The sequence below is a fragment of the Eucyclogobius newberryi genome, unplaced genomic scaffold (assembly GCF_026437365.1).
Source record: "Eucyclogobius newberryi isolate DKJ021-1_F unplaced genomic scaffold, fEucNew1.0.hap1 SCAF_12, whole genome shotgun sequence".
Classification (NCBI taxonomy): Eukaryota; Metazoa; Chordata; class Actinopteri; order Gobiiformes; family Gobiidae; genus Eucyclogobius; species Eucyclogobius newberryi.
The window spans coordinates 2,051,443-2,075,172 of record NW_027315746.1 but is presented as its reverse complement, the minus strand read 5'-3'; the positions used below and the strand labels follow the sequence as shown (position 1 = coordinate 2,075,172).

Genomic DNA, 23,730 nt, shown 5'->3' with positions numbered 1-23,730 from the left:
TCACGTCTCCTCCGGTGTTCCCTCACCTCCTCACGTCTCCTCCGGTGTTCCCTCACCTCCTCCTCGCATGTCTCCTCCTGTGTTCCCTCACCTCCTCACGTCTCCTCCGGTGTTCCCTCACCTCCTCACGTCTCCTCCGGTGTTCCCTCACCTCCTCACGTCTCCTCCGGTGTTCCCTCACCTCCTCACGTCTCCTCCGGTGTTCCCTCACCTCCTCACGTCTCCTCCGGTGTTCCCTCACCTCCTCCTCGCATGTCTCCTCCTGTGTTCCCTCACCTCCTCACGTCTCCTCCGGTGTTCCCTCACCTCCTCACGTCTCCTCCGGTGTTCCCTCACCTCCTCCTCGCATGTCTCCTCCTGTGTTCCCTCACCTCCTCTCCTCTCACCTCCTCTCCTGTCTCCTCACCTCCCTTGGACACTACATCCTCTCCCTGCTCCCTCTTCTTTGAGCCCTACTTGAGTCTCCTCCCGTCTCCTTGTTTCCTCTCCTCTCTCAAGTCTTCTATTTCCTGTCTTTACATCTCCAATGTCTCCTTGTTTCATGTCCTTTCTTGTTTTCTCTCCTCTCTCCCTCGAGTCCTACAGTCTCCTTGTCTCCTCGTCTCCTCTCCCTCGAGTCCTACAGTGTCCTCGTCTCGTCTCCTCGTGCGTGATGGAGGCGCTGGGACGACGCTCTAATTAAAGCGAGGCTCGTCTGGGGCTCGCGCTCTCTCATTAGAATAATATTAGAAATTACGGTGGAACTAATTATTAATCACGCAGGCAATTACAGCAGCAGCTCGTTACGGTTTGGGAAATTAGGCCTTGAACAGAAGTGAAAAAAGATGGAGACGTAGTGGACATAACGACCCCTTAAAATCCTCATGATTTTAGATGTTTATTACAAAATTAAGCAACATTTTTTAATTTCCCGGTTTGGATTCGATTCAAAAGATGGAACAAAATATTATGTTCTTCACTCAGTTTGTGGTTTAAATATAAACTATTGGACAATTGTGTGAACATCTAACATAGAATATCTTTCATCTGCTGCAGCTTTATTTTATGTTTATTATTTGAGGATTCAGAATAAAAAAATAAGCCAAAAACAGGAAATTTCTCTAAAATAAATTTTCAAAAAGCTGGTACATTTCAAGACATAAAATAAAACAAAAACATGCAGATAGAAATAGTCAATTGTTTTCTTTTTGTAAATTTATCTAGAATTACAAATAATTACATTTTCAAATCTCGTCCTAAAATGCAGTTGAACATTATTTTCACTGAGGCCTCGTGAAAAAGATTAAATATGTTTAATATAAAGACAAATAAAATGACATTTCCACATTTAAAACATTTGATATAAAAACAAGTATTTTACACATGATTAAAAGTTGTGAACACAAAAAACAAAGACGCTGTGATAAATGAGACAGAGTTGGTCACATTATTGAACGACTGAAACACTTTGTTTCATGATGTTGTGGTTTGACCACCTCGGTCTGGTTCTGTTGCATTCTGGGAAACACAGTCCTCATCCGCGCCGCTGGACTTCACCAAATCCCCGAAATACGCCGTGATCGTTTTGAGTTTGTTATTGAGAAAGTTCTGCTCGACTTCCACTCGACCTCCAGGACCCGCGAGCGCCACGATCTGAGGAACAATTCAAAGAGTGAGTCACACGTGTAAGAGAGTGATTCACACGTGTAAGAGTGAGTCACACGTGTAAGAGTGATTCACACGTGTAAGAGAGTGATTCACACGTGTAAGAGTGAGTCACACGTGTAAGAGTGAGTCACACGTGTAAGAGTGATTCACACGTGTAAGTGTGATTCACACGTGTAAGTGTGATTCACACGTGTAAGTGTGATTCACACGTGTAAGTGTGATTCACACGTGTAAGAGAGTGATTCACACGTGTAAGAGAGTGATTCACACGTGTAAGAGTGATTCACACGTGTAAGAGAGTGATTCACACGTGTAAGTGTGATTCACACGTGTAAGAGTGAGTCACACGTGTAAGAGTGATTCACACGTGTAAGAGTGATTCACACGTGTAAGAGTGATTCACACGTGTAAGAGTGATTCACACGTGTAAGTGTGATTCACACGTGTAAGTGTGATTCACACGTGTAAGTGTGATTCACACGTGTAAGTGTGATTCACACGTGTAAGAGAGTGATTCACACGTGTAAGAGAGTGATTCACACGTGTAAGAGTGAGTCACACGTGTAAGAGTGATTCACACGTGTAAGAGAGTGATTCACACGTGTAAGAGTGAGTCACACGTGTAAGAGTGAGTCACACGTGTAAGAGTGATTCACACGTGTAAGAGTGATTCACACGTGTAAGTGTGATTCACACGTGTAAGTGTGATTCACACGTGTAAGTGTGATTCACACGTGTAAGTGTGATTCACACGTGTAAGAGAGTGATTCACACGTGTAAGAGAGTGATTCACACGTGTAAGAGTGATTCACACGTGTAAGAGAGTGATTCACACGTGTAAGTGTGATTCACACGTGTAAGAGTGAGTCACACGTGTAAGAGTGATTCACACGTGTAAGAGTGATTCACACGTGTAAGAGTGATTCACACGTGTAAGAGTGATTCACACGTGTAAGTGTGATTCACACGTGTAAGTGTGATTCACACGTGTAAGTGTGATTCACACGTGTAAGTGTGATTCACACGTGTAAGTGTGATTCACACGTGTAAGAGTGATTCACACGTGTAAGAGAGTGATTCACACGTGTAAGAGAGTGATTCACACGTGTAAGAGAGTGATTCACACGTGTAAGAGAGTGATTCACACGTGTAAGAGTGATTCACACGTGTAAGAGAGTGATTCACACGTGTAAGAGAGTGAGTCACACGTGTAAGAGAGTGAGTCACACGTGTAAGAGAGTGATTCACACGTGTAAGAGAGTGATTCACACGTGTAAGAGAGTGATTCACACGTGTAAGAGAGTGATTCACACGTGTAAGAGAGTGATTCACACGTGTAAGAGAGTGATTCACACGTGTAAGAGAGTGATTCACACGTGTAAGTGAGTGATTCACACGTGTAAGAGAGTGATTCACACGTGTAAGAGAGTGATTCACACGTGTAAGAGAGTGATTCACACGTGTAAGAGAGTGATTCACACGTGTAAGTGTGATTCACACGTGTAAGAGAGTGATTCACACGTGTAAGAGAGTGATTCACACGTGTAAGAGTGAGTCACACGTGTAAGAGTGAGTCACACGTGTAAGAGTGAGTCACACGTGTAAGAGAGTGATTCACACGTGTAAGAGAGTGATTCACACATGTAAGAGTGAGTCACACGTGTAAGAGTGAGTCACACGTGTAAGAGAGTGATTCACACGTGTAAGAGTGAGTCACACGTGTAAGAGAGTGATTCACACGTGTAAGAGTGAGTCACACGTGTAAGAGAGTGATTCACACGTGTAAGAGTGATTCACACGTGTAAGAGTGAGTCACACGTGTAAGAGAGTGATTCACACGTGTAAGAGAGTGATTCACACGTGTAAGAGTGAGTCACACGTGTAAGAGTGAGTCACACGTGTAAGAGTGAGTCACACGTGTAAGAGTGAGTCACACGTGTAAGAGTGAGTCACACGTGTAAGAGAGTGAGTCACACGTGTAAGAGTGAGTCACACGTGTAAGAGAGTGATTCACACGTGTAAGAGTGATTCACACGTGTAAGAGTGAGTCACACGTGTAAGAGAGTGATTCACACGTGTAAGAGAGTGATTCACACGTGTAAGAGTGAGTCACACGTGTAAGAGAGTGATTCACACGTGTAAGAGTGAGTCACACGTGTAAGAGTGAGTCACACGTGTAAGAGTGAGTCACACGTGTAAGAGTGAGTCACACGTGTAAGAGAGTGATTCACACGTGTAAGAGAGTGATTCACACGTGTAAGAGAGTGATTCACACGTGTAAGAGAGTGATTCACACGTGTAAGAGAGTGATTCACACGTGTAAGAGAGTGATTCACACGTGTAAGAGAGTGATTCACACGTGTAAAATAAGAAAACAAACCTGGTCCATGTCGGCGTTACGTGGGAGGAAATACACGATGTTGTCAGAAATGAGTTTGGCCTTTTGGAAAATCTCAAATGTGACCAAAGGTTAAGGAAACATGTTCAAAGACGACATGTGACCGTCTGATACAGTTATAATCATAAAAGATTCTTATATTTAAGAGTATATTTCCCACATGGACATGAATGAGAGAAACACAGAAAATCTGCCCTGAACGTGTCAAAGACGTTTATAAAGATCTAGACGAGGACGGGAGGGCATCTGGCACAAAAGGATATCCGTCTGGCTCCATCATGGTCTGAATGTTGAAGACGTCGGCGGAGAGATAGTCCGGCCCCCCCCAGGGCGGAGACAGGAAGACCACGTCACCATGGAGACGCGGGGCCAGCTGCAGGAAGTCTCCCTGGACAAAGTCCACGCGGTCGGAAACGCCGTAGACCGAGGCGTTGTGACGAGCCAGGTCCAGGCGCACGGCGTCGATGTCCACGGCCAGAACTGAGGAGCAGAGAAGAAGTCGTGAGGAGCAGAGAAAAAGAAGATGTGAGGAGCAGAAGAAGACGTGAGAAGTAGCACTGTAGTCCTGTAGTCCTGTAGCAGTAGCACTGTAGCACTGTAGCAGTGTAGTCCTGTAGTCCTGTAGCAGTAGCACTGTAGCCCTGTAGCAGTGTAGTACAGTAGCACTGTAGCACAGTAGCACTGTAGCACAGTAGTACTGTAGTACAGTAGTACATTACCACTGTAGCACTGTAGCACAGTAGCACTGTAGTACAGTAGTACTGTAGTACAGTAGTACTGTAGTACAGTAGTACATTACCACTGTAGCACTGTAGCGCTAGCACTGTAGTACAGTAGCACTGTAGTACAGTAGCACTGTAGTACTGTAGTACAGTAGTACATTACCACTGTAGTACAGTAGCACTGTAGTACTGTAGTACATTACCACTGTAGCACTGTAGTACAGTAGCACTGTAGCGCTAGCACTGTAGTACAGTAGCACTGTAGCGCTAGCACTGTAGTACAGTACCACTGTAGCACTGTAGTACAGTAGCACTGTAGCGCTAGCACTGTAGTACAGTACCACTGTAGCACTGTAGTACAGTAGCACAGTAGTACCTCTGCTGCCGCTAAGGGCAAACTGGATTGTGTTTCCTCCGACTCCACAAAAGGCGTCGACGATGATCTGAGATGAAGGAAAACTCTTCTGGACCCGGAGCGCCGTGTGTTCAGCGATTTTCTCTGGAGTCACCGAGAACCAGCCCTCTACGACAGAGACAGAACCATTAGACCCCAGGACAAAGAACCAGCCCTCTACGACAGAGAGAGAACCATTAGACCCCAGGACAAAGAACCAGCCCTCTATGACAGAGATACAGAACCATTAGACCCCAGGACAAAGAACCAGCCCTCTACGACAGAACCATTAGACCCCAGGACAAAGAACCAGCCCTCTACGACAGAGACAGAACCATTAGACCCCAGGACAAAGAACCAGCCCCCTACGACAGAGATACAGAACCATTAGACCCCAGGACAAAGAACCAGCCCCCTACGACAGAGATACAGAACCATTAGACCCCAGGACAAAGCAGCAGTGGATCACATGGGACAGGAACTCAAACCTCTGTCCAGTCGGACTCCCTGGTCGAAGCGTGAGAACAGTCGGTGTCTCTGGGCCCAGTATTTGGCCAGATCCGGTTGAGCCGCGACTTCCTCTGGCATCGGCTCTGACCGTTGCTCTGACCGTTGCTCTGACCGTCGCTGTTTGTTCCTCCTCTTCCTCTGAGGCCGGAGCGTGTCACCTGCACTCCACAAGAGCAGTGTTCTTTAACCAGGAGACTAAACCCTGTACAGCAGCTCAGTGAGTGACCAGTGTGTGACCAGTGTGTGGCTAGTGTGGGTAGAGTGAATGACTAGTGTGTGGCTAGTCACTCACTGACCACACACACTGGTGTGGTCAGTGAGTGACCAGTGTGGGCAGAGTGTGTGGGCAGTGACTGGCCAGTGTGGGCAGAGTGTGTGGATGGAGTGAGTGACCAGTGTGGGCAGAGTGTGTGGACTGAGTGAGTGACCAGTGTGGGCAGAGTGTGTGGATGGAGTGAGTGACCAGTGTGGGCAGAGTGTGTGGACTGAGTGAGTGACCAGTGTGGGCAGAGTGTGTGGATGGAGTGAGTGACCAGTGTGGGCAGTGTGTGGGCAGTGACTGGCCAGTGTGGGCAGAGTGTGTGGATGGAGTGAGTGACCAGTGTGGGCAGAGTGTGTGGATGGAGTGAGTGACCAGTGTGGGCAGAGTGTGTGGATGGAGTGAGTGACCAGTGTGGGCAGAGTGTGTGGACTGAGTGAGTGACCAGTGTGGGCAGAGTGTGTGGATGGAGTGAGTGACCAGTGTGGGCAGAGTGTGTGGGCAGTGACTGGCCAGTGTGGGCAGAGTGTGTGGATGGAGTGAGTGACCAGTGTGGGCAGAGTGTGTGGACTGAGTGAGTGACCAGTGTGGGCAGAGTGTGTGGATGGAGTGAGTGACCAGTGTGGGCAGAGTGTGTGGACTGAGTGAGTGACCAGTGTGGGCAGAGTGTGTGGATGGAGTGAGTGACCAGTGTGGGCAGAGTGTGTGGACTGAGTGAGTGACCAGTGTGGGCAGAGTGTGTGGACTGAGTGAGTGGAAACACGAATGCATTATTTGTATTGGATTTTCCACATGGACCTGCTCACGAGGAACTTGAAGATTGTTGCATGTAAATCACACATTAATGACATTTGTCCACAGAGCTGGTTTACCTTCAGAGAGCTCAGGCAGGAGGAAGTCGGGCGTCTCGAGACAAGGCTGGCGTCTCTTGTTTTGGTTTTGCTCCTCTTCCTCCTCAAAGTCCGGATCCCACAGTTTGGTCCAATTTGGCCTCTCCTCCTCTGCCGTGTTTTTACTGCTCTCTAAACCCTCTCTTCTCTCTTCTGTCGTGTTTCTGTCGCACTCTAAATCCTCTTTTCTCCATCTTTTCTCTGCGCTCTCCAGATTTCCCGGCTCAGATCGGGGCGTCGGCTCTGCTGTCGTAGCTTCAAGCTGTTCACATAATTCCACGTCTTTTCCAATATTACCGAGGAAATCTTTCACCTGGAAACAAATAGATCGTAATTCCAGTGAAAGCTAAATTCAAACGAGTCTTATTGCATTAAATTAAATAAAGAACAAGATAACAGTCAATTGAAAGCTCGGGTTTCACAAACTAAACTTATATTGGTCGACATTTGATTTAATTTGTCGAAAATATGATTAACACACAAACATACACATCAAAAATAGCTGAATAAATAGTCTAAATCTGAAAAACGAGGGGGACGTCTCTGGTTTTACCATGGTGAGGGCAGAGCTTGTTTTACCTTGGTGAGGGCGGAGCTTGTTTTACCTTGGTGAGGGCGGAGCTTCTGGGCGAGGCGTGGTCTGCATCCGAAAACCGAATGTGTTTGTTTGTTCTTCTGTTGTGTGGTTTGTTCTGCCGCTGCTGAAAGCCTCTAGCGCTGAAAACCCCCGAGAAGCTGAAAAGGACAGATTTTCTTTACATTCAGCACTTGATCGGTTGGAAAGTCGCACGTGTTCGACCTACAGTGGGGCGGCGTTGCGTTTGAGTCCCAGTTTTCTCCAGGATTCTTCAGACACGGGCTGTGGGTTCTCCTCTGCGTCCAGCTCGTGACTGACAGGACAAGAATAAATACATGTGATTATTCTTCATTAGTTCTAACGTTTCAAACACGCGCTCGTTTGTGCCGCTGCAGCGTCACCTTTGCTCTACAACGTGTGACGTTTGCACTTCCTGATGCTGCGTTTAACGGTTAAACTGACCTGCGTTTGAGTTTGACCTGAGGCTTCTCCGGAGGCTTCTCTTCCTCTTCCTCGGGACTCGTCTTCTTCCTGGACTTTCCCGCCGCGCCAGAGACGCTCCGCTCTGAACACGGCACCAAACCAGACTTTACACACTCAAACGTCTCACAAAACGTCTCACAAACAAGTGAAGGAGCCTTTTGATTGGACGGATTGTGAAGCCTGCGATGATGAGACTTCTGACCAGGTCGTTACGTAGCGTTTAAAGGTCGACTCATCAAATCAATTTATTTTTGTAAGGCCCAAAATCACAACAACAGTTGCCTCTGAGGGCCACAGGGAGAAATGAATCAACAATGTCTGTGGTGGCGATGAAGTCAGACAATGTCTGTGGTGGCGAGGGACGATGTCCCAGGGTCCTCTGTCCCTAGACTCTCCTTCTCGGCCAGGAAAAACTACAAAAAAAACCTCTTTGGGAAAAAAGCGTAGAAACCTGGAGGAGTTCCAGTGAAGGAGAGATCCGACTCTCACAGACGGACACGAGGGAGACTGGAACATGGAGCCACACACACACTTGTATGTATACATGTACGCACGCACGCACACACACGTTAAATGTTTGAGTGTTTGTTTACGTTCCATTGGTGTTTTTTTTTTCTAATTCAGCAAAAATCTACTTTAATTAATCTCATCTAAAAAGGTGAAATGATCATTAAAATGAAAGTTTCTCTAATATTATATCGTCTTCTACTTGTTTGCACACAGAGCGTTCTCATCCGTTCTAATCTAACGGAGTTATGAATCGTATCATCTCTTTAATCATTCAGAACATTCAGCACAATAATAACACTTGTTCTTGAACCTGTTGGCTTTGTTTTGCATGTTTGTCACATTTAAATGTTTCAGATCATCAACAAGTCAAAGTCACCAGCTCAAAAAGCCTCAGTGTGACTGAAATACAACAGTTCTGTAAAGATGATGCACGCTCTGCTCAGGCTGCTCCCGTCATTATGTTTGACTGATATTCAAATGTGTTTGATGATTTCAAACATTTACGAGTGACAAACGTTTTCACAGCTTTGTAAGTAGAAGATGCAGCTCTGAAGAACACATCAGCTCAGAGCTCTGTGTTTCAGAGCTTTACCCGTTTGTGGCTCAGAGGTGATTCGTTGACATTCTGAGGGTTGTTTATCCTCTGTTCCTCCATCACCAGGATCATCTCCTGCTGAGTTTAATGTGCAACAGCGTTTCAACTCTCGAGTCAGTACGTCCTCTGGCCCCTGGTCTGGTCTCTGCTCCTCTGGCCCCTGGTCTGGTCTCTGCTCCTCTGGCCCCTGGTCTGGTCTCTGCTCCTCTGGCCCCTGGTCTGGTCTCTGCTCCTCTGGCCCCTGGTCTGGTCTCTGCTCCTCTGGCCCCTGGTCTGGTCTCTGCTCCTCTGGCCCCTGGTCTGGTCTCTGCTCCTCTGGCCCCTGGTCTGGTCTCTGCTCCTCTGGCCCCTGGTCTGGTCTCTGCTCCTCTGGCCCCTGGTCTGGTCTCTGCTCCTCGGGCCCCTGGTCTGGTCTCTGCTCCTCGGGCCCCTGGTCTGGTCTCTGCTCCTCGGGCCCCTGGTCTGGTCTCTGCTCCTCGGGCCCCTGGTCTGGTCTCTGCTCCTCGGGCCCCTGGTCTGGTCTCTGCTCCGGTCTCTGCTCCTCGGGCCCCTGGTTCAGACTCCAGCCCTGCTCGCTCCAGTAGTAGAACTGGCTTTGGTAGTGGTAGTAAGTCTCCTGGTAGTGAAGATCCCACGAGGCCCTCAGGTCCGGGCTGGTCCAGGGCGGGTCCAGATCCGGGTCAGATCCAAAGTCTGGATTCTTCTCCAACCAGTGGGTCCAAAGCAGAGACTCTCCCTGTTCAGCTGAAGGAAGAAAGTCATATACAAGTTATTTTAGTTGTTGAAGTCCCTAACAATGACTTCTATTGTTCATTGAGGCGTTTTAAACACATCCATCTTCTTCTGCCTCTGCGGGGCCGGAGTCTAAGCTCTCACCCCAAACACTTCCTCCAGAGGCCTTCCCAGGCCAGCTGAGAGAAGTGGTCCCTCCAGCGGGTCCTGGGTCTTCCCCGGGGCCTGGTGGGACATGCCTGGAACACCTCCCCAGGGAGGTGAGCTACCTCAGCTGGAGGAGCAACAGCTCTACTCCGACCTTTTTCCGGTTGAGAACCATGGCCTCTGATTTGGAGGTGCTGAGTCTCATCCCAGACGCTTCACACTCGGCTCAAACCGTCCCAGTGCTGCAGGTCCGGGTATGAGACCCCCGACCGCACCCTCCGACCCCTGACTGCGGCAAGAAATTCTGTCTGACTCACTGCAGTGAACACAGCTCCTGCTCCGGTCAGACAGGGACTGGACAGCCCTGAGCAAAGGGCCCCGGACCCCGTACTCCTGGAGCACCCCACAAAGGACACCCCGAGGGACACGGTCGAAAGCCTTCTCCAGATCCACAAAGCACATGTGACTGTGCAAACTCCCATGAACCCTCGAGCACCCGATGGAGAGTCTAGAGCTGGTCTAGTGTTGCACCACCAGGACCTAAACCTGCTCCTCCTGAATCTGAGGTTCGACTCTCAGGCGGATCCTCCTCTCCAGGACCTGGAATAGACCTTATGGGAGGCTGAGGAGTGTTCAACTACAGAGGGACCACCACCCCGGCCCGGAGGCACTGTCCCCGAGACAGTCCTACAACATCCACAGACTTTAGGTCCTCAGGGCGGATCTCATCCAGCCCCAGAGCGACTGAAGAGTTTACCAACAAGTCAGTCTCTGCTTCCTCTTCAGAAGACGAGACAGTGGGATTGAGAAGGTCCTCAAAGTGTTTCTTCCACCGTCCAACGACATCCCCAGTCGAGTTCAACAAGTCTCCACCTGCCCCTGGGAGGAGTTTGGGGAGGACAAGGAGGACGACTATTGGTCGGCCTCAAAGTAATCCTGGCAATGCGTCCAACGCCTCAGGAGGCGGAGCAGTGCTTCACAACACAGTTTTAAAGACATTTTTCATCAAATAAAAAGGTGCAAATATGGCAACTGAGGGCTGTTTGTGTTAGAGTCCGTTTAGTCCAGACAAACATGACCTTGGTCTGGTTAAACATGTATCAAACACTCTGAACTACAATGTAAATCCTCATGTGACTAAGTGTCAGTGTCAGTGCTGAACACAACAAAACCAAAGATGGAAACGAGATACGTTTTCATCTCATAAGAACCGTGCAAGTGCTGCAGGTCTGACCGTGTTTGTACGATTGTTACATCATAAACGTCTTGTCTGGTGCAGGAGTCTCTTTTACACGTCGATGCTGAACTGTTCATGGATCGACAGAATGTTTTTACCCCAGTACTTATGCCAGGCGTCCTCCTTTGAGTTCGCTTTCGTTTGATCGTCCACAGGTTCAGCCACGCCCTCTTCAGCATCTGCCATGGCCACAGGTTCAGCCACGCCCTCTTCAGCATCTGCCGTGGCCAAACAGACTCATCAGACGAACACACTTTTCTGTTTTAAATTCAGACTGAACAATGTTAGAAAACTCTAGAATTGTCATTTTAAATCAGCGTTTCATGTTTTAACAGTGGGTTTTTGCTCAGAGTTTATGTTTTGAACACATCAGGAGCTTTAACGTGAGAGAAAAGACTTCAATCTGAACTGCTCGACTAGAACAAGAATCCCACGTGTTTCAGAACATCTTTAAACTACAGGATCAGCAGCTTTAAAACAGAGTCAAACAAGTCAAAAAGTATGAAATAACCGCCTCGTGCCTTCGGAATCGTCTTCGTCTTCCGCTGTGGCCCAAAACAGAGCCGCGTTCTTGTTCGACCTTTTCCCCTGTAACACAAACATTGTGTGGTTTAGACCCGCGCGCTCCGGGACCCCCGCGCGCTCCGGGACCCCCGCGCGCTCCGGGACCCCCGCGCGCTCCGGGACCCCCGCGCGCTCCGGGACCCCCGCGCGCTCCGGGACCCCCGCGCGCTCCGGGACCTCCGGACTCACCCTTCTCTTGTGGTCCGAGGAGCTGGAGAAGGACAGAGGAAGCCCCATCTTCAACATCAGCTCAGACTCTTCGTCCAGAACCTCGTCCTCGGAGCTCGTGTCGGCGTCTTCGGTCGGCAGCTCCGCCTCCTCATCTTCTTCTGCTAAAATACAAAAGATAAATCTGAATTAAAAGGCCTCGTAAAACCTAATCAAACATACTAGAATAATATGTGTTGAGGAAAAATAAATAGCGTAAACAGATCAGGAGACTCTGGAGGTTTTTAGTTGTGCTTTTAATAGAATACATTTTGGTTTCTCATGTCACGTGATCCGAGCCAAACGGAAGAGACATTTGGGTCAAAATATGTTGCCAATTTCAGCACAAATACTTGTTTTCATCATGTTGTAGGTGAATCGAGGCAGATTTGATTCATAATCTCTAAACCACAGTTTGAGAAGCACTCGTCTAGCTGTAACGTGGAGAATATCTGCACTAAATCTGGTTTGTCGTGTCTGACGCGCCACGTATTTTAATCATTAATTTGTGTGTCTGAAGTGACGTGACTCTCTGCTGCCACCTGCAGGACAGAAGCTGCATGTTCACTGTGGGCTGTTTCCTCTTCTGTCACGCCCCCAAAGACCCCTGTGGTCAGGAGGGGCCAGTGGACTTACAGAGGTCACTCCAGACTGAGGCTGTTTGTTTCAGGTCGTTAGCAGCTGGCTAATGGCTAATGCTGATGGCTAACGCTGGTGGCTAATGCTGGTGGCTAATGCTAGAGGCTAATGCTAGAGGCTAATGCTAGAGGCTAATGCTAGAGGCTAATGCTAGAGGCTAATGCTAGAGGCTGATAGTGGCTAATGCTAGTGGCTATTGCTAGTGGCTATTGCTAGTGGCTATGCTAATAAACGTTAGCCTACTGCAGACAGTTTTAAGGAGCCTCCGGGTGTTATATTTTAGGATCAGACGCAAAGTCTGTGCTCTTGAAAGATTTGAGGGCGTGTCCGGTGCAGAGGGCGTGTCTGAGAGTTTGCCATGGAGCAGACAAAGGCTAATACTTCTACATCTTTATTGAAAATGTGTGTCTTAAACTGACCTGGGCGTGGTTGGTTCTTGAGGAGTCGGTTGTCAGAACGATACAGCTCACGGTCTCTGGAGGAAAGGGAAATGTTACGTAATGAAAAGGACGATTTAAAACTGTCTTCTTAAGCTTATGTTAACGTTGGATTCGTACATGACAAAAGCCCTGGAGCAGCGACAGTGGATGCTCTGGTCCTTCGAGGAGACGCCGCCGCTGAAAAACAAAATGTCCGCCAGAATCGTGGTCCTGCTTCGGTCCAGCATTGTGTCCTCGGCAACCGAGAAGTCTGGAACCGAGAAAATCAGAGAAAAATTAGAATTACTTTGCTCGACTGTGGAAAAATATATACGCGATTCATTTTCAAGTGGAAGGAAAGAGGGGGATTGGAGCAGAGATCATCAGCAACGAGGATTAAACACAAATACTGCAAAATATACGCATATTTTTACTGCTGTGGCCGACTAGTGTCACCACATTCTAAAAACAAACCCATTTAACTCAAACACTGTTAACAACTCGACAATTTAACCTACTGTACAATAAATTACACGTAAAAACAATACTTTTTGGCGCTCATTGGCTCAGTATTTATCGTGGGTACTTTTTCTTTGCAGTAGTGGGTCATTCTTTGTTACTTTTCCGTATTACGATAAGGTTTAAGCTGTAGACGGCTGAAGAAATGACTCGTACGACTCATTATAGCTGTTAAATAAGTACTTTAGTGTTTCATTCTGCTCTTTATTTGTTGTTTTTGGATGATATTGTACATTTAGAATAGTATTTCAGGGATAATAAACTTCAAGATGATCGTGTCAGTGGCATAAATGAGTTTCTGTCGTTTAGTTGCCGACTCTTTACAGAAATATACTGCACTTTTAGCGTGACAAGTGACATATTTATCATTAATGCTTGGAACAAAAGAGCATAAATGAGCCTTTAGTTTCCACCTTGTTTCCTCATCAATAGTTTACTCAAAGTTGCATTTAGCTTGATTCTTGCACGTTCGAGTTCATCCCGTTTTGTCCCGCAACTGAGGCTCGAGTGTACAGAAGAGTCCCGTTTTCACCTGCCCCCTGTCCCCGCCCACTCTGTACAAAGTTAAGATAAGAAAATTAAGACTCCGAGTGCCACTTTTCAACGAGAAAAACATGCAAATGACAATCTGCTGCTCGTTACGGTGACGCGCCGATGTGGCTTATGAGTTCCGCAGTTCTGAACAGGAAGTGAACGGAGCGGTTTCTATTATTGCGCCAGTTTAGATCAATATTTCAGTTTATAAAGAACAAATATGAACAAAATAATGATCAAGGAATGCTATAGTTCAATACAAAGAAGAATAACACGTCTCCTTTAACCAAACCTTTACTGTAACCTGACAACAGTGTTCACTAGTCATGGTGGGGTTCAGAAGGATAACAATGAGGACCGTTGCCGTAGCAATTAAGAATTTAAAACAACATTCTACATATTTTAAAAGGGGGAACATAGATTTGGGGTGTAGTACTCACTGGTTTCAGCTTCCTGTTAGAGAAAATATATAATATGTTTGTGTTTTGTAGTGTTACTTTATGAATGGTTGCTATGGCACTGGGAACTGTGCGTGGATGGATGTATTTCTTTGCATTAAAATTGCACAACAATGGTAGAAGATTATACATTTTAACACACAACAACAACCCCTGCGTTCAAGTTCAGTTTTGTTAATAAGAGTTTTTGTTTATAAGAGTTCTTCAATTAAGAGTGTTTTTTAAACTTCCTATAAGTTATCTGTCCTTTTCCCCTGGATCTACTGCGTTGCAACACCAACATTTCCCCATGTGTGGACAATAAAGGAATATTATCTTATTTTATCAAACCATCAATGCTTTTATATTGTTTATGATGGGCTAAAGACTTCACATCTACGCAGCATTTTCACTAGAATTAATGTTTCTTTAGTGTCATACATACACCGTAGTAAACATATTAATAAACACTTACATTCCTCCGCAGCTTCGGCCCAAAAGTGATCCTCCTGCTTCAATAAATCCTCCAAAATCCGTAAAATAAAACGTAAAAACGTGAGAAATGACTTCACGCATGCGCGCTGTGGAGGTCCGTCACTTTCAAACGTCCCCCTGAAACACGGCTTGATATTTTTTTTATTTCCTCTTTATTTATTTTCCATATATTTTTGTATTAATAATGTTCATTTGATGTTCTATACCATTTATATGGCAATTAAATACCTATGTAGATTAGAATTTGCGTTTTATCTTGATTTCTATTTTTGTTTGCGTGTCACGTGATCCGAGCCGAACGCGGAAGTCCGCCGCCGATAACAAATGTAAGTCACAAAAAGCCAATTTGAGTCCGTTGAATCAGCACAAAAACTCTACATTTTCATCATGTTGCTGGCGAATAAGTGCGGATTTAACTGCCTCGTTTATCATCTCTAAATCTCTGTAGGACCACACTTTGAGAAGCGCCCAGGGTTTTGTTGTTTACCTCAAGAAAAGGAGAATATCTGCACCAAATGCGGTTTGTGGCGTCTAATCTGTACAATGTCTAAGTTATTATTAAGCAGTTTAGCGTGGCACTTGTTGTATTTCCATTTTGTGTTTATGAATTATGAGTTGTGCTCTGAACGTCACAAAGCTTCATCTTCAGCTGCATTTTGATCAAGACTTGCTGAGTTTCTTGGCATCACGAGGTTCTGTTGGTCTATAATACTTAATATAGACAAATCATGAGTGTTAAAATGCAGATCTGAGTCGTTACTTATAGAATCGATCAGAAGGATTGGACCTTTTGCCTTCTATAAGTGACTGAACCCGAGAACTTGCTGTGTAAATGTGATTATATACATTATATATGTCTATAGAACGATGTGATGCCATCTGAAACCCAGCGACACTGTCATTAGCACGTCTGACCGCTCCAAACACCTCTAAAAGTGCAATAATAATAATGATTTACATGGACTCAGGACTTGGACTTGACCTTGACTTGACCTTGACTTGACCTTGACTTGACCTTGACTTGACTTGGACTTGACCTTGACTTGGACTTCACATGGACTTGGACTTGGACTTGGACTTGGACCTGACTTGGACTTGGACCTGGACTTGGACCTGACTTGGACTTGGACCTGGACTTGGCTTTGGTCATTTTAACAGTCGAAAGTGTATTTTATGTTGTAATAGTTTGAGACATGGACTTGTTTTCTCCCTTCAGGCGCACGCGGCCGCACACGTCCTGATGTGATGTGGGCGTCGCTCCTGATGCACTGTGGGCGTCGCTCCTGATGTGATGTGGGCGTCGCTCCTGATGCGATGTGGGCGTCATTCCTGATGCGCTGTGGGCGTCACTCCTGATGCGTTGTGGGCGTCGCTCCTGATGCGCTGTGGGCGGAGCGAGCAGAGCTGAGATGTCCTCCGCTCAGAACCAGTCGTGTGTCTGGGAGTCTGAGGACGCGCTCTCGCTGCTGGTGAGAGCCACTGCTGCTGCGCTCCTGTCCTTGAGCAAGACACCTTTTTACCTACCGTATTTCCGGAGTATAAGTCGCACCGGAGTATAAGTCGCACCAGAGTATAAGTCGTATAAGTCGCACCGGAGTATAAGTCGCACCAGCCAAAAATACATAATAGAGAAGAAAAAAACATATATAAGTCGCACTGGAGTATGAAATGCAGTTGCAAGTGTGAAAATAACAAATAATATCACATATAAGTCGCTCCGGAGTATAAGTATAAGTATAAATATAAGTCGCACCCCGGCCAAAACTATGAAAAAAGGTGCCAATTATAGTCCGGAAAATACGGTATATGAATATGTTTGTATGATTATGATGGGCAGAATACCACAATGAAAAAATATACAATAAATAAGGTAAGGCAAGTTTATTTGTAGCACTTTTCATACACAAGGTAATTCAAAGTGCTTCACAACAACAGGAAACAAATGCATTCAAATCACATAGAAATGACAGAGCACATACATGGCATTCCAGACACTCCTTCCCATGTTTATTTGACGTTGCCATGGTGACAGGCGTCTCCGGGATGGACACATCACTTTTAGATTGATTCTTTCCCATATCAGTGCGCTATCTGCAATATAAAATAAAATAAATCTTTAAGTACATTTGTCTTTCCAAGTACCACCAGGAACATTTTCAGCTCTAAATAAAGGCTAAATACGGACGACATCATCAATCGTTTTAACCGTGAAACTATCAAAAGGAGGACCAAAAAGTGGATCAAACTGACTCTGAATGAAGCAAATATGATGAATGTAGATGCGCTCGCGTACCACCAGGGGCGCACGTACCGCGGTTTGTCATTTTCAACACAAAATAATCAGTTTTCTTTAATATTACGGCTCGTTCTGATATAGATCCGGATCATGCAAAAACAACTCTGGAAATGTCCTTTTCATACGTGTGTTTTGTCTGTATCGATGACGCTTCAGACCACGATCTAGTTTGGACAATGAGGACGAGCGATATATCGATATCGGCGATATCGCTGCGATTTCACAGATATCGGTATCGGTCAATATTGAAATTGTTTATGTTCCGTCTGCCCCGGTCTGTGTGTCGTTCCCAGTCGTTTTGAGACAAACTCACGAGGAAAGAACGGAAGAACAATTGTGCTAAAATGGTGACTATGTTCCACGTGATGATGGTTCCTGATGGTTCCTGATGGTTCCTCTGCCTCAGCTCTGTCTGCTCCGGTCGCTGGAGGCCTGGGCCGGTCTGGGTCAGCTGGAGGACTATCTCTCGGTCCTGGAGTACGTCCTGTGGGTCTTCACTCCTCTGGCCGTGGTCTTCATCCTGCCCTTCCTCATCGTCATCCTCCTCTACCTCTCCATCCTCTTCCTCCACGTCTACAAGGTCCGCCTCCTCCAGTCGTATTATCGTGTCATCGCCGACGCTTTTGTCTTTACACTTTATCATCTTCAAAACCATCTCGCTGATATTATTGACCTTTTACATCATATTTTATACCTCGACAATCACTTTTACTGTTCTGGAGTGACTGTTCCAAATCACAGACTGAAACATGCGTAGAAAAACATAGACTTAACTTAGACATATTTAGGAGAACCTCTGTTTACTTTCATTAAAACAACATATTGTTGTGTTTTTCATCCTGTAGTGTAGAAGTGTTCATAAAAAATAAGACATTTTATGTGTAAAAACTGCAAAGATGTCACGTATTTGGGAAATAAAATAAAAAAAATGGACACATCCAGGTGGTTTAATTTGACATATTACATAAAAATACTTGCAGAACAACACATTATTTGGAGTCAAAACTGAATAAATCAAGCTCAGAATGAGAGAACATGGATCATTTCTGTTCCAGAGGAAGAACCAGCTGAGGGAGGCGTACTCCAACAACCTTTGGGACGGAGCTCGTAAAACCCTGGCCACGCTCTGGGACGGGCACGGGGCCATCTGGCACGGTCAGTCCTGTCACTCACGTCCTGTCACTCACGTGTCACTCACGTGTGTCCTGTCACTCACGTGTGTCCTGTCACTCACGTCCTGTCACTCACGTGTCACTCACGTGTGTCCTGTCACTCACGTGTGTCCTGTCACTCACGTGTCACTCACGTGTGTCCTGTCACTCACGTGTCACTCACGTGTGTCCTGTCACTCACGTGTCACTCACGTGTGTCCTGTCACTCACGTGTGTCCTGTCACTCACGTGTGTCCTGTCACTCACGTGTCACTCACGTGTGTCCTGTCACTCACGTGTGTCCTGTCACTCACGTGTGTCCTGTCACTCACGTGTGTCCTGTCACTCACGTGTCACTCACGTGTGTCCTGTCACTCACGTGTGTCCTGTCACTCACGTGTCACTCACGTGTGTCCTGTCACTCACGTGTCACTCACGTGTGTCCTGTCACTCACGTGTCACTCACGTGTGTCCTGTCACTCACGTGTGTCCTGTCACTCACGTGTCACTCACGTGTGTCCTGTCACTCACGTTTGTCCTGTCACTCACGTGTGTCCTGTCCCTCACGTGTCACTCACGTGTGTCCTGTCACTCACGTGTCACTCACGTGTGTCCTGTCACGTGTGTCCTGTCACTCACGTGTCACTCACGTGTGTCCTGGTCAAATTGTGGCTCAAAACATAAACAAGACAGACTTTCAGACACATTTCTTCTTCCAAACCTTCTGACGTGAGTGTGATGTCTGTCAAACTCAGTCCCTCCTCATCCAGAGCTCTGTATCTGTGTTGTGCAGGTTATGAGATCCACGGTCTGGAGAAGGTCCCGGACCATGGCCCCGCCCTCATCGTTTATTACCACGGAGCCATTCCCATCGACTATTATTATTTTCTGGCCAACGTGATCCTGCAGAAGGGGCGCACCTGTCACTCTGTGGCCGACCACTTCCTCTTCAAGATCCCAGGTGAATGCAGCCAAAAAAAGACTTCACAGTAAAAGACTTTACAATAAAAGACTTCACAATAAAAGACTTTACAGTAAAAGACTTTACAGTAAAAGACTTCACAATAAAAGACTTCACAATAAAAGACTTTACAGTAAAAGACTTCACAATAAAAGACTTCACAATAAAAGACTTTACAGTAAAAGACTTTACAGTAAAAGACTTCACAATAAAAGACTTCACAATAAAAGACTTTACAGTAAAAGACTTCACAATAAAAGACTTCACAATAAAAGACTTCACAGTAAAAGACTTTACAGTAAAAGACTTTACAATAAAATGCTTTACAGTAAAAGACTTCACAATAAAATACTTTACAGTAAAATACTTTAGAATAAAAGACTTTAGAATAAAAGACTCTACAATAAAAGACTACAAATTTTAAATCATTTAGAGGTCATTTAGAGGTCATTTACAGGGTCTTGACTCTCGTGCGTTTGACCTTGCACGTCTCTGTCCCAGGCTTCAAACTGCTGCTGGAGGTGTTCAGTGTGATCCACGGCCCTCAGGAGGAGTGTGTCCGGGCCCTGAGGAGCGGTCACCTGCTGGGAATCTCCCCTGGAGGCGTCCGAGAGGCGCTGTTCAGTGACGAGACCTACATCCTGCACTGGGGCAAGAGGAGGGGCTTCGCTCAGGTCGCCCTGGACTCACAAGTGGTGAGGAGATTCTAGTCCTGGTTTAGTCCTAGTTTAGTCCTAGTTTAGTCCTGGTTTAGTCCTGGTTTAGTCCTGGTTTAGACTTGGTTTAGACCTGATTTAGTCCTGGTTTAGTCCTGGTTTAGTCCTGGTTTAGTCCTAGTTTAGTCCTGGTTTAGTCCTGGTTTAGTCCTGGTTTAGACTTGGTTTAGACCTGGTTTAGTCCTGGTTTAGTCCTGTTTAGACCTGCTTTAGTCCTGGTTTAGACCGAGTTTAGTCCTGGTTTAGTCCTGGTTTAGACTTGGTTTAGTCCTGGTTTAGTCCTGGTTTAGTCCTGTTTAGACCTGCTTTAGTCCTGGTTTAGACTTGGTTTAGTCCTGGTTTAGTCCTGGTTTAATCCTGGTTTAGTCCTGGTTTAGACCTAGTTTAGTCCTGGTTTAGTCCTAGTTTAGTCCTGGTTTAATCCTGGTTTAGTCCTGGTTTAGACCTGGTTTAGTCCTGGTTTAGACCTGGTTTAGTCCTGGTTTAGACTTGGTTTAGACCTGGTTTATTCATTAGATTTTCTTGTTTCTTTCAGCCAATAATTCCAATGTTCACACAGAATCTTCGTGAAGGGTTCAGATCTCTGGGAACACTGCGTGAGTAAAAGTCAAGTATTCTAAACGTGTTCTAATCCTTCCCACGTTTGACCAGAGCGAGTCTTAAATCCTCAGGTTTCTTCCGCTGGCTTTACGAGCGGTTCAGACTTCCTGCTGCTCCGGTTTACGGGGGATTTCCCGTCAAATTCAGGACATTCCTGGGCGACCCGATCCCGTACGACCCCAACATCAACGCTGCACAGCTCGCGGAGAAGGTGAGTCCAGCCCACAACCTCCTTAAGCCACACCCCCACTTCAACCAACCAATCACAACAAGCAGACTCAAAGTCCATGGGAATGTTTGTCCTCATGTCCTCATGTCTGTGGTGTTTGGTCCTCATGTCCTCATGTCTGTGGTGTTTGGTCCTCATGTCCTCATGTCTGTGGTGTTTGGTCCTCATGTCCTCATGTCTGTGGTGTTTGGTCCTCATGTCCTCATGTCTGTGGTGTTTGGTCCTCATGTCCTCATGTCTGTGGTGTTTGGTCCTCATGTCCTCATGTCTGTGGTGTTTGGTCCACATGTCCTCATGTCTGTGGTGTTTGGTCCTCATGTCCTCATGTCTGTGGTGTTTGGTCCTCATGTCCTCATGTCTGTGGTGTTTGGTCCTCATGTCCTCATGTCTGTGGTGTTTGGTCCTCATGTCCTCATGTCTGTGGTGTTTGGTCCACATGTCCTCATGTCTGTGGTGTTTGGTCCTCATGTCCTCATGTCTGTGGTGTTTGGTCCTCATGTCCTCATGTCTGTGGTGTTTGGTCCTCATGTCCTCATGTCTGTGGTGTTTGGTCCTCATGTCCTCATGTCTGTGGTGTTTGGTCCTCATGTCCTCATGTCTGTGGTGTTTGGTCCACATGTCCTCATGTCTGTGGTGTTTGGTCCTCATGTCCTCATGTCTGTGGTGTTTGGTCCTCATGTCCTCATGTCTGTGGTGTTTGGTCCACATGTCCTCATGTCTGTGGTGTTTGGTCCTCATGTCCTCATGTCTGTGGTGTTTGGTCCTCATGTCCTCATGTCTGTGGTGTTTGGTCCACATGTCCTCATGTCTGTGGTGTTTGGTCCTCATGTCCTCATGTCTGTGGTGTTTGGTCCACATGTCCTCATGTCTGTGGTGTTTGGTCCTCATGTCCTCATGTCTGTGGTGTTTGGTCCTCATGTCCTCATGTCTGTGGTGTTTGGTCCACATGTCCTCATGTCTGTGGTGTTTGGTCCTCATGTCCTCATGTCTGTGGTGTTTGGTCCTCATGTCCTCATGTCTGTGGTGTTTGGTCCACATGTCCTCATGTCTGTGGTGTCTTGTGTCTCAGGTGCAGAAGGCGGTCCAGGCTTTGATCGATGAACATCAGCAGATTCCCGGCAGCATTCTCAGAGCTCTGGTTGAGAGATTCCACACGAGACACAAACCGAAGGATCCGTCCCAGAAAAAGGACTAATCCAGGACTCAGAGCCTGTGTCTGTGGACCAACTGTCAGTGTTTGTCTCCTGCCCCAGGACAGGACACTGACTCCATGTGTCCAACTGTCAGTGTTTGTCTCCTGCCCCAGGACAGGACACTGACTCCATGTGTCCAACTGTCAGTGTTTGTCTCCTGCCCCAGGACAGGACACTGACTCCATGTGTGTCGTCTTTGGGTTCTGCTGTTAAAGTGAATGAAGTTCTAGTGTTTTCTAGTTCCAGAGATAATCCTGACGCCTCCAGGTTCAGCAGCTGAACAGTGACTTTGGGGAGGTGCTTCTACCAGGGCTGTTCAACATAAGGCCCGCGGGCCAAATCAGGCCCTCCAAGCCATTTAATCCGGCCCACAATCTTAAAAAAAAGAAGTATCTTGTTTACTGGTTTGATTCTGACTTAGCACTAGTTCAGACCTGGTTTAGACCTGGTTTTGTCTTGGTTTAGTTACATTTGCTTGAGACCTGTTTGGATTCTGGGTTAGTCCTGGTTCAGGTCCTGGCCCTCTGTAAAGTCTGGCCCTCTGTAAAGTCTGGCCCTCTGTAAAGTCTGGCCCTCTGTAAAGTCTGGCCCTCTGTAAAGTCCGGCCCTCTGTAAAGTCTGGCCCTCTGTAAAGTCTGGCCCTCGGGGAGAGTTGAATAGCCCTGTTGGAGAGTTTAAGAACATTAAACTCGATAACGATGTTTGCGACGTGTTTGTAAAAGTCGAGGTTCAAGCGTCGCACAAAACGTAAACGGAGCTGAAAATGAACCACAAAACATCAGAAACTTGACTTCAGACTCTTGCTTTTATCGACGATGTACACGATATTCTAACTTTGCAAATCTCCAAAACCACGCCCACAACTGTGTTATGGGAGGAGCCACTGCTCTTACTAACGACGAGTGTTTTTACCTTTTACCATAAACTGCCACTGGACTCATGAGAAACTGAGATAAACATTCACATTCTTCATCCTCTCAAACTAAGTCATTAAAACCTCGTCAACCTTTAACGAGTGAAAATGTTCCAATAATAACGATCTTCTAACTTCTGAAAGATGTGACACTGAGTTACAACAACACTGAGCGACTGACCGAGCGACTGAAGTGACTGACCGAGCGACTGACCGAGCGACTGAAGTGACTGACCGAGCGACTGAAGTGACTGACCGAGCGACTGACCGAGCGACTGAAGTGACTGACCGAGCGACTGAAGTGACTGACCGAGTGACTGAAGTGACTGACCGAGCGACTGAAGTGACTGACCGAGCGACTGAAGTGACTGACCGAGCGACTGAAGTGACTGACCGAGTGACTGAAGTGACTGACCGAGCGACTGAAGTGACTGACCGAGCGACTGACCGAGCGACTGAAGTGACTGACCGAGCGACTGAAGTGACTGACCGAGTGACTGAAGTGACTGACCGAGCGACTGACCGAGCGACTGAAGTGACTGACCGAGCGACTGAAGTGACTGACCGAGCGACTGACCGAGCGACTGAAGTGACTGACCGAGCGACTGAAGTGACTGACCGAGCGACTGAAGTGACTGACCGAGTGACTGAAGTGACTGACCGAGCGACTGACCGAGCGACTGAAGTGACTGACCGAGCGACTGAAGTGACTGACCGAGCGACTGAAGTGACTGACCGAGTGACTGAAGTGACTGA

At 46.7% G+C, this 23,730-nt stretch overlaps 2 protein-coding genes across 2 annotated transcripts; one reads left to right on the top strand and one right to left on the bottom strand.

The window, feature by feature from the left end:
• Positions 1-1,375: 1,375 nt before the first annotated feature.
• Positions 1,376-14,985, bottom strand: tgs1 (trimethylguanosine synthase 1). The gene is made up of 16 exons (XM_072440329.1): positions 14,896-14,985; positions 13,069-13,201; positions 12,931-12,986; positions 11,855-11,997; positions 11,623-11,689; positions 11,200-11,319; positions 8,983-9,729; positions 7,860-7,962; positions 7,624-7,710; positions 7,426-7,555; positions 6,803-7,133; positions 5,650-5,829; positions 5,144-5,290; positions 4,309-4,525; positions 4,028-4,106; positions 1,376-1,632 (listed from the first exon to the last, which is right to left on the bottom strand). Exons 2-16 carry the CDS (start codon positions 13,176-13,178, stop codon positions 1,453-1,455), a joined length of 2,697 nt encoding a protein of 898 aa, XP_072296430.1. The 5' UTR covers positions 13,179-13,201; positions 14,896-14,985; the 3' UTR covers positions 1,376-1,452.
• A 1,146-nt stretch (positions 14,986-16,131) lies between these two features.
• Positions 16,132-22,199, top strand: tmem68 (transmembrane protein 68). The gene is made up of 8 exons (XM_072440299.1): positions 16,132-16,384; positions 17,618-17,791; positions 18,267-18,366; positions 19,156-19,323; positions 19,825-20,018; positions 20,575-20,635; positions 20,711-20,850; positions 21,938-22,199. The coding sequence occupies exons 1-8, from the start codon at positions 16,325-16,327 to the stop codon at positions 22,061-22,063; spliced, it is 1,023 nt and encodes a 340-aa protein (XP_072296400.1). The 5' UTR covers positions 16,132-16,324; the 3' UTR covers positions 22,064-22,199.
• The last annotated feature ends 1,531 nt before the right edge of the window (positions 22,200-23,730 follow it).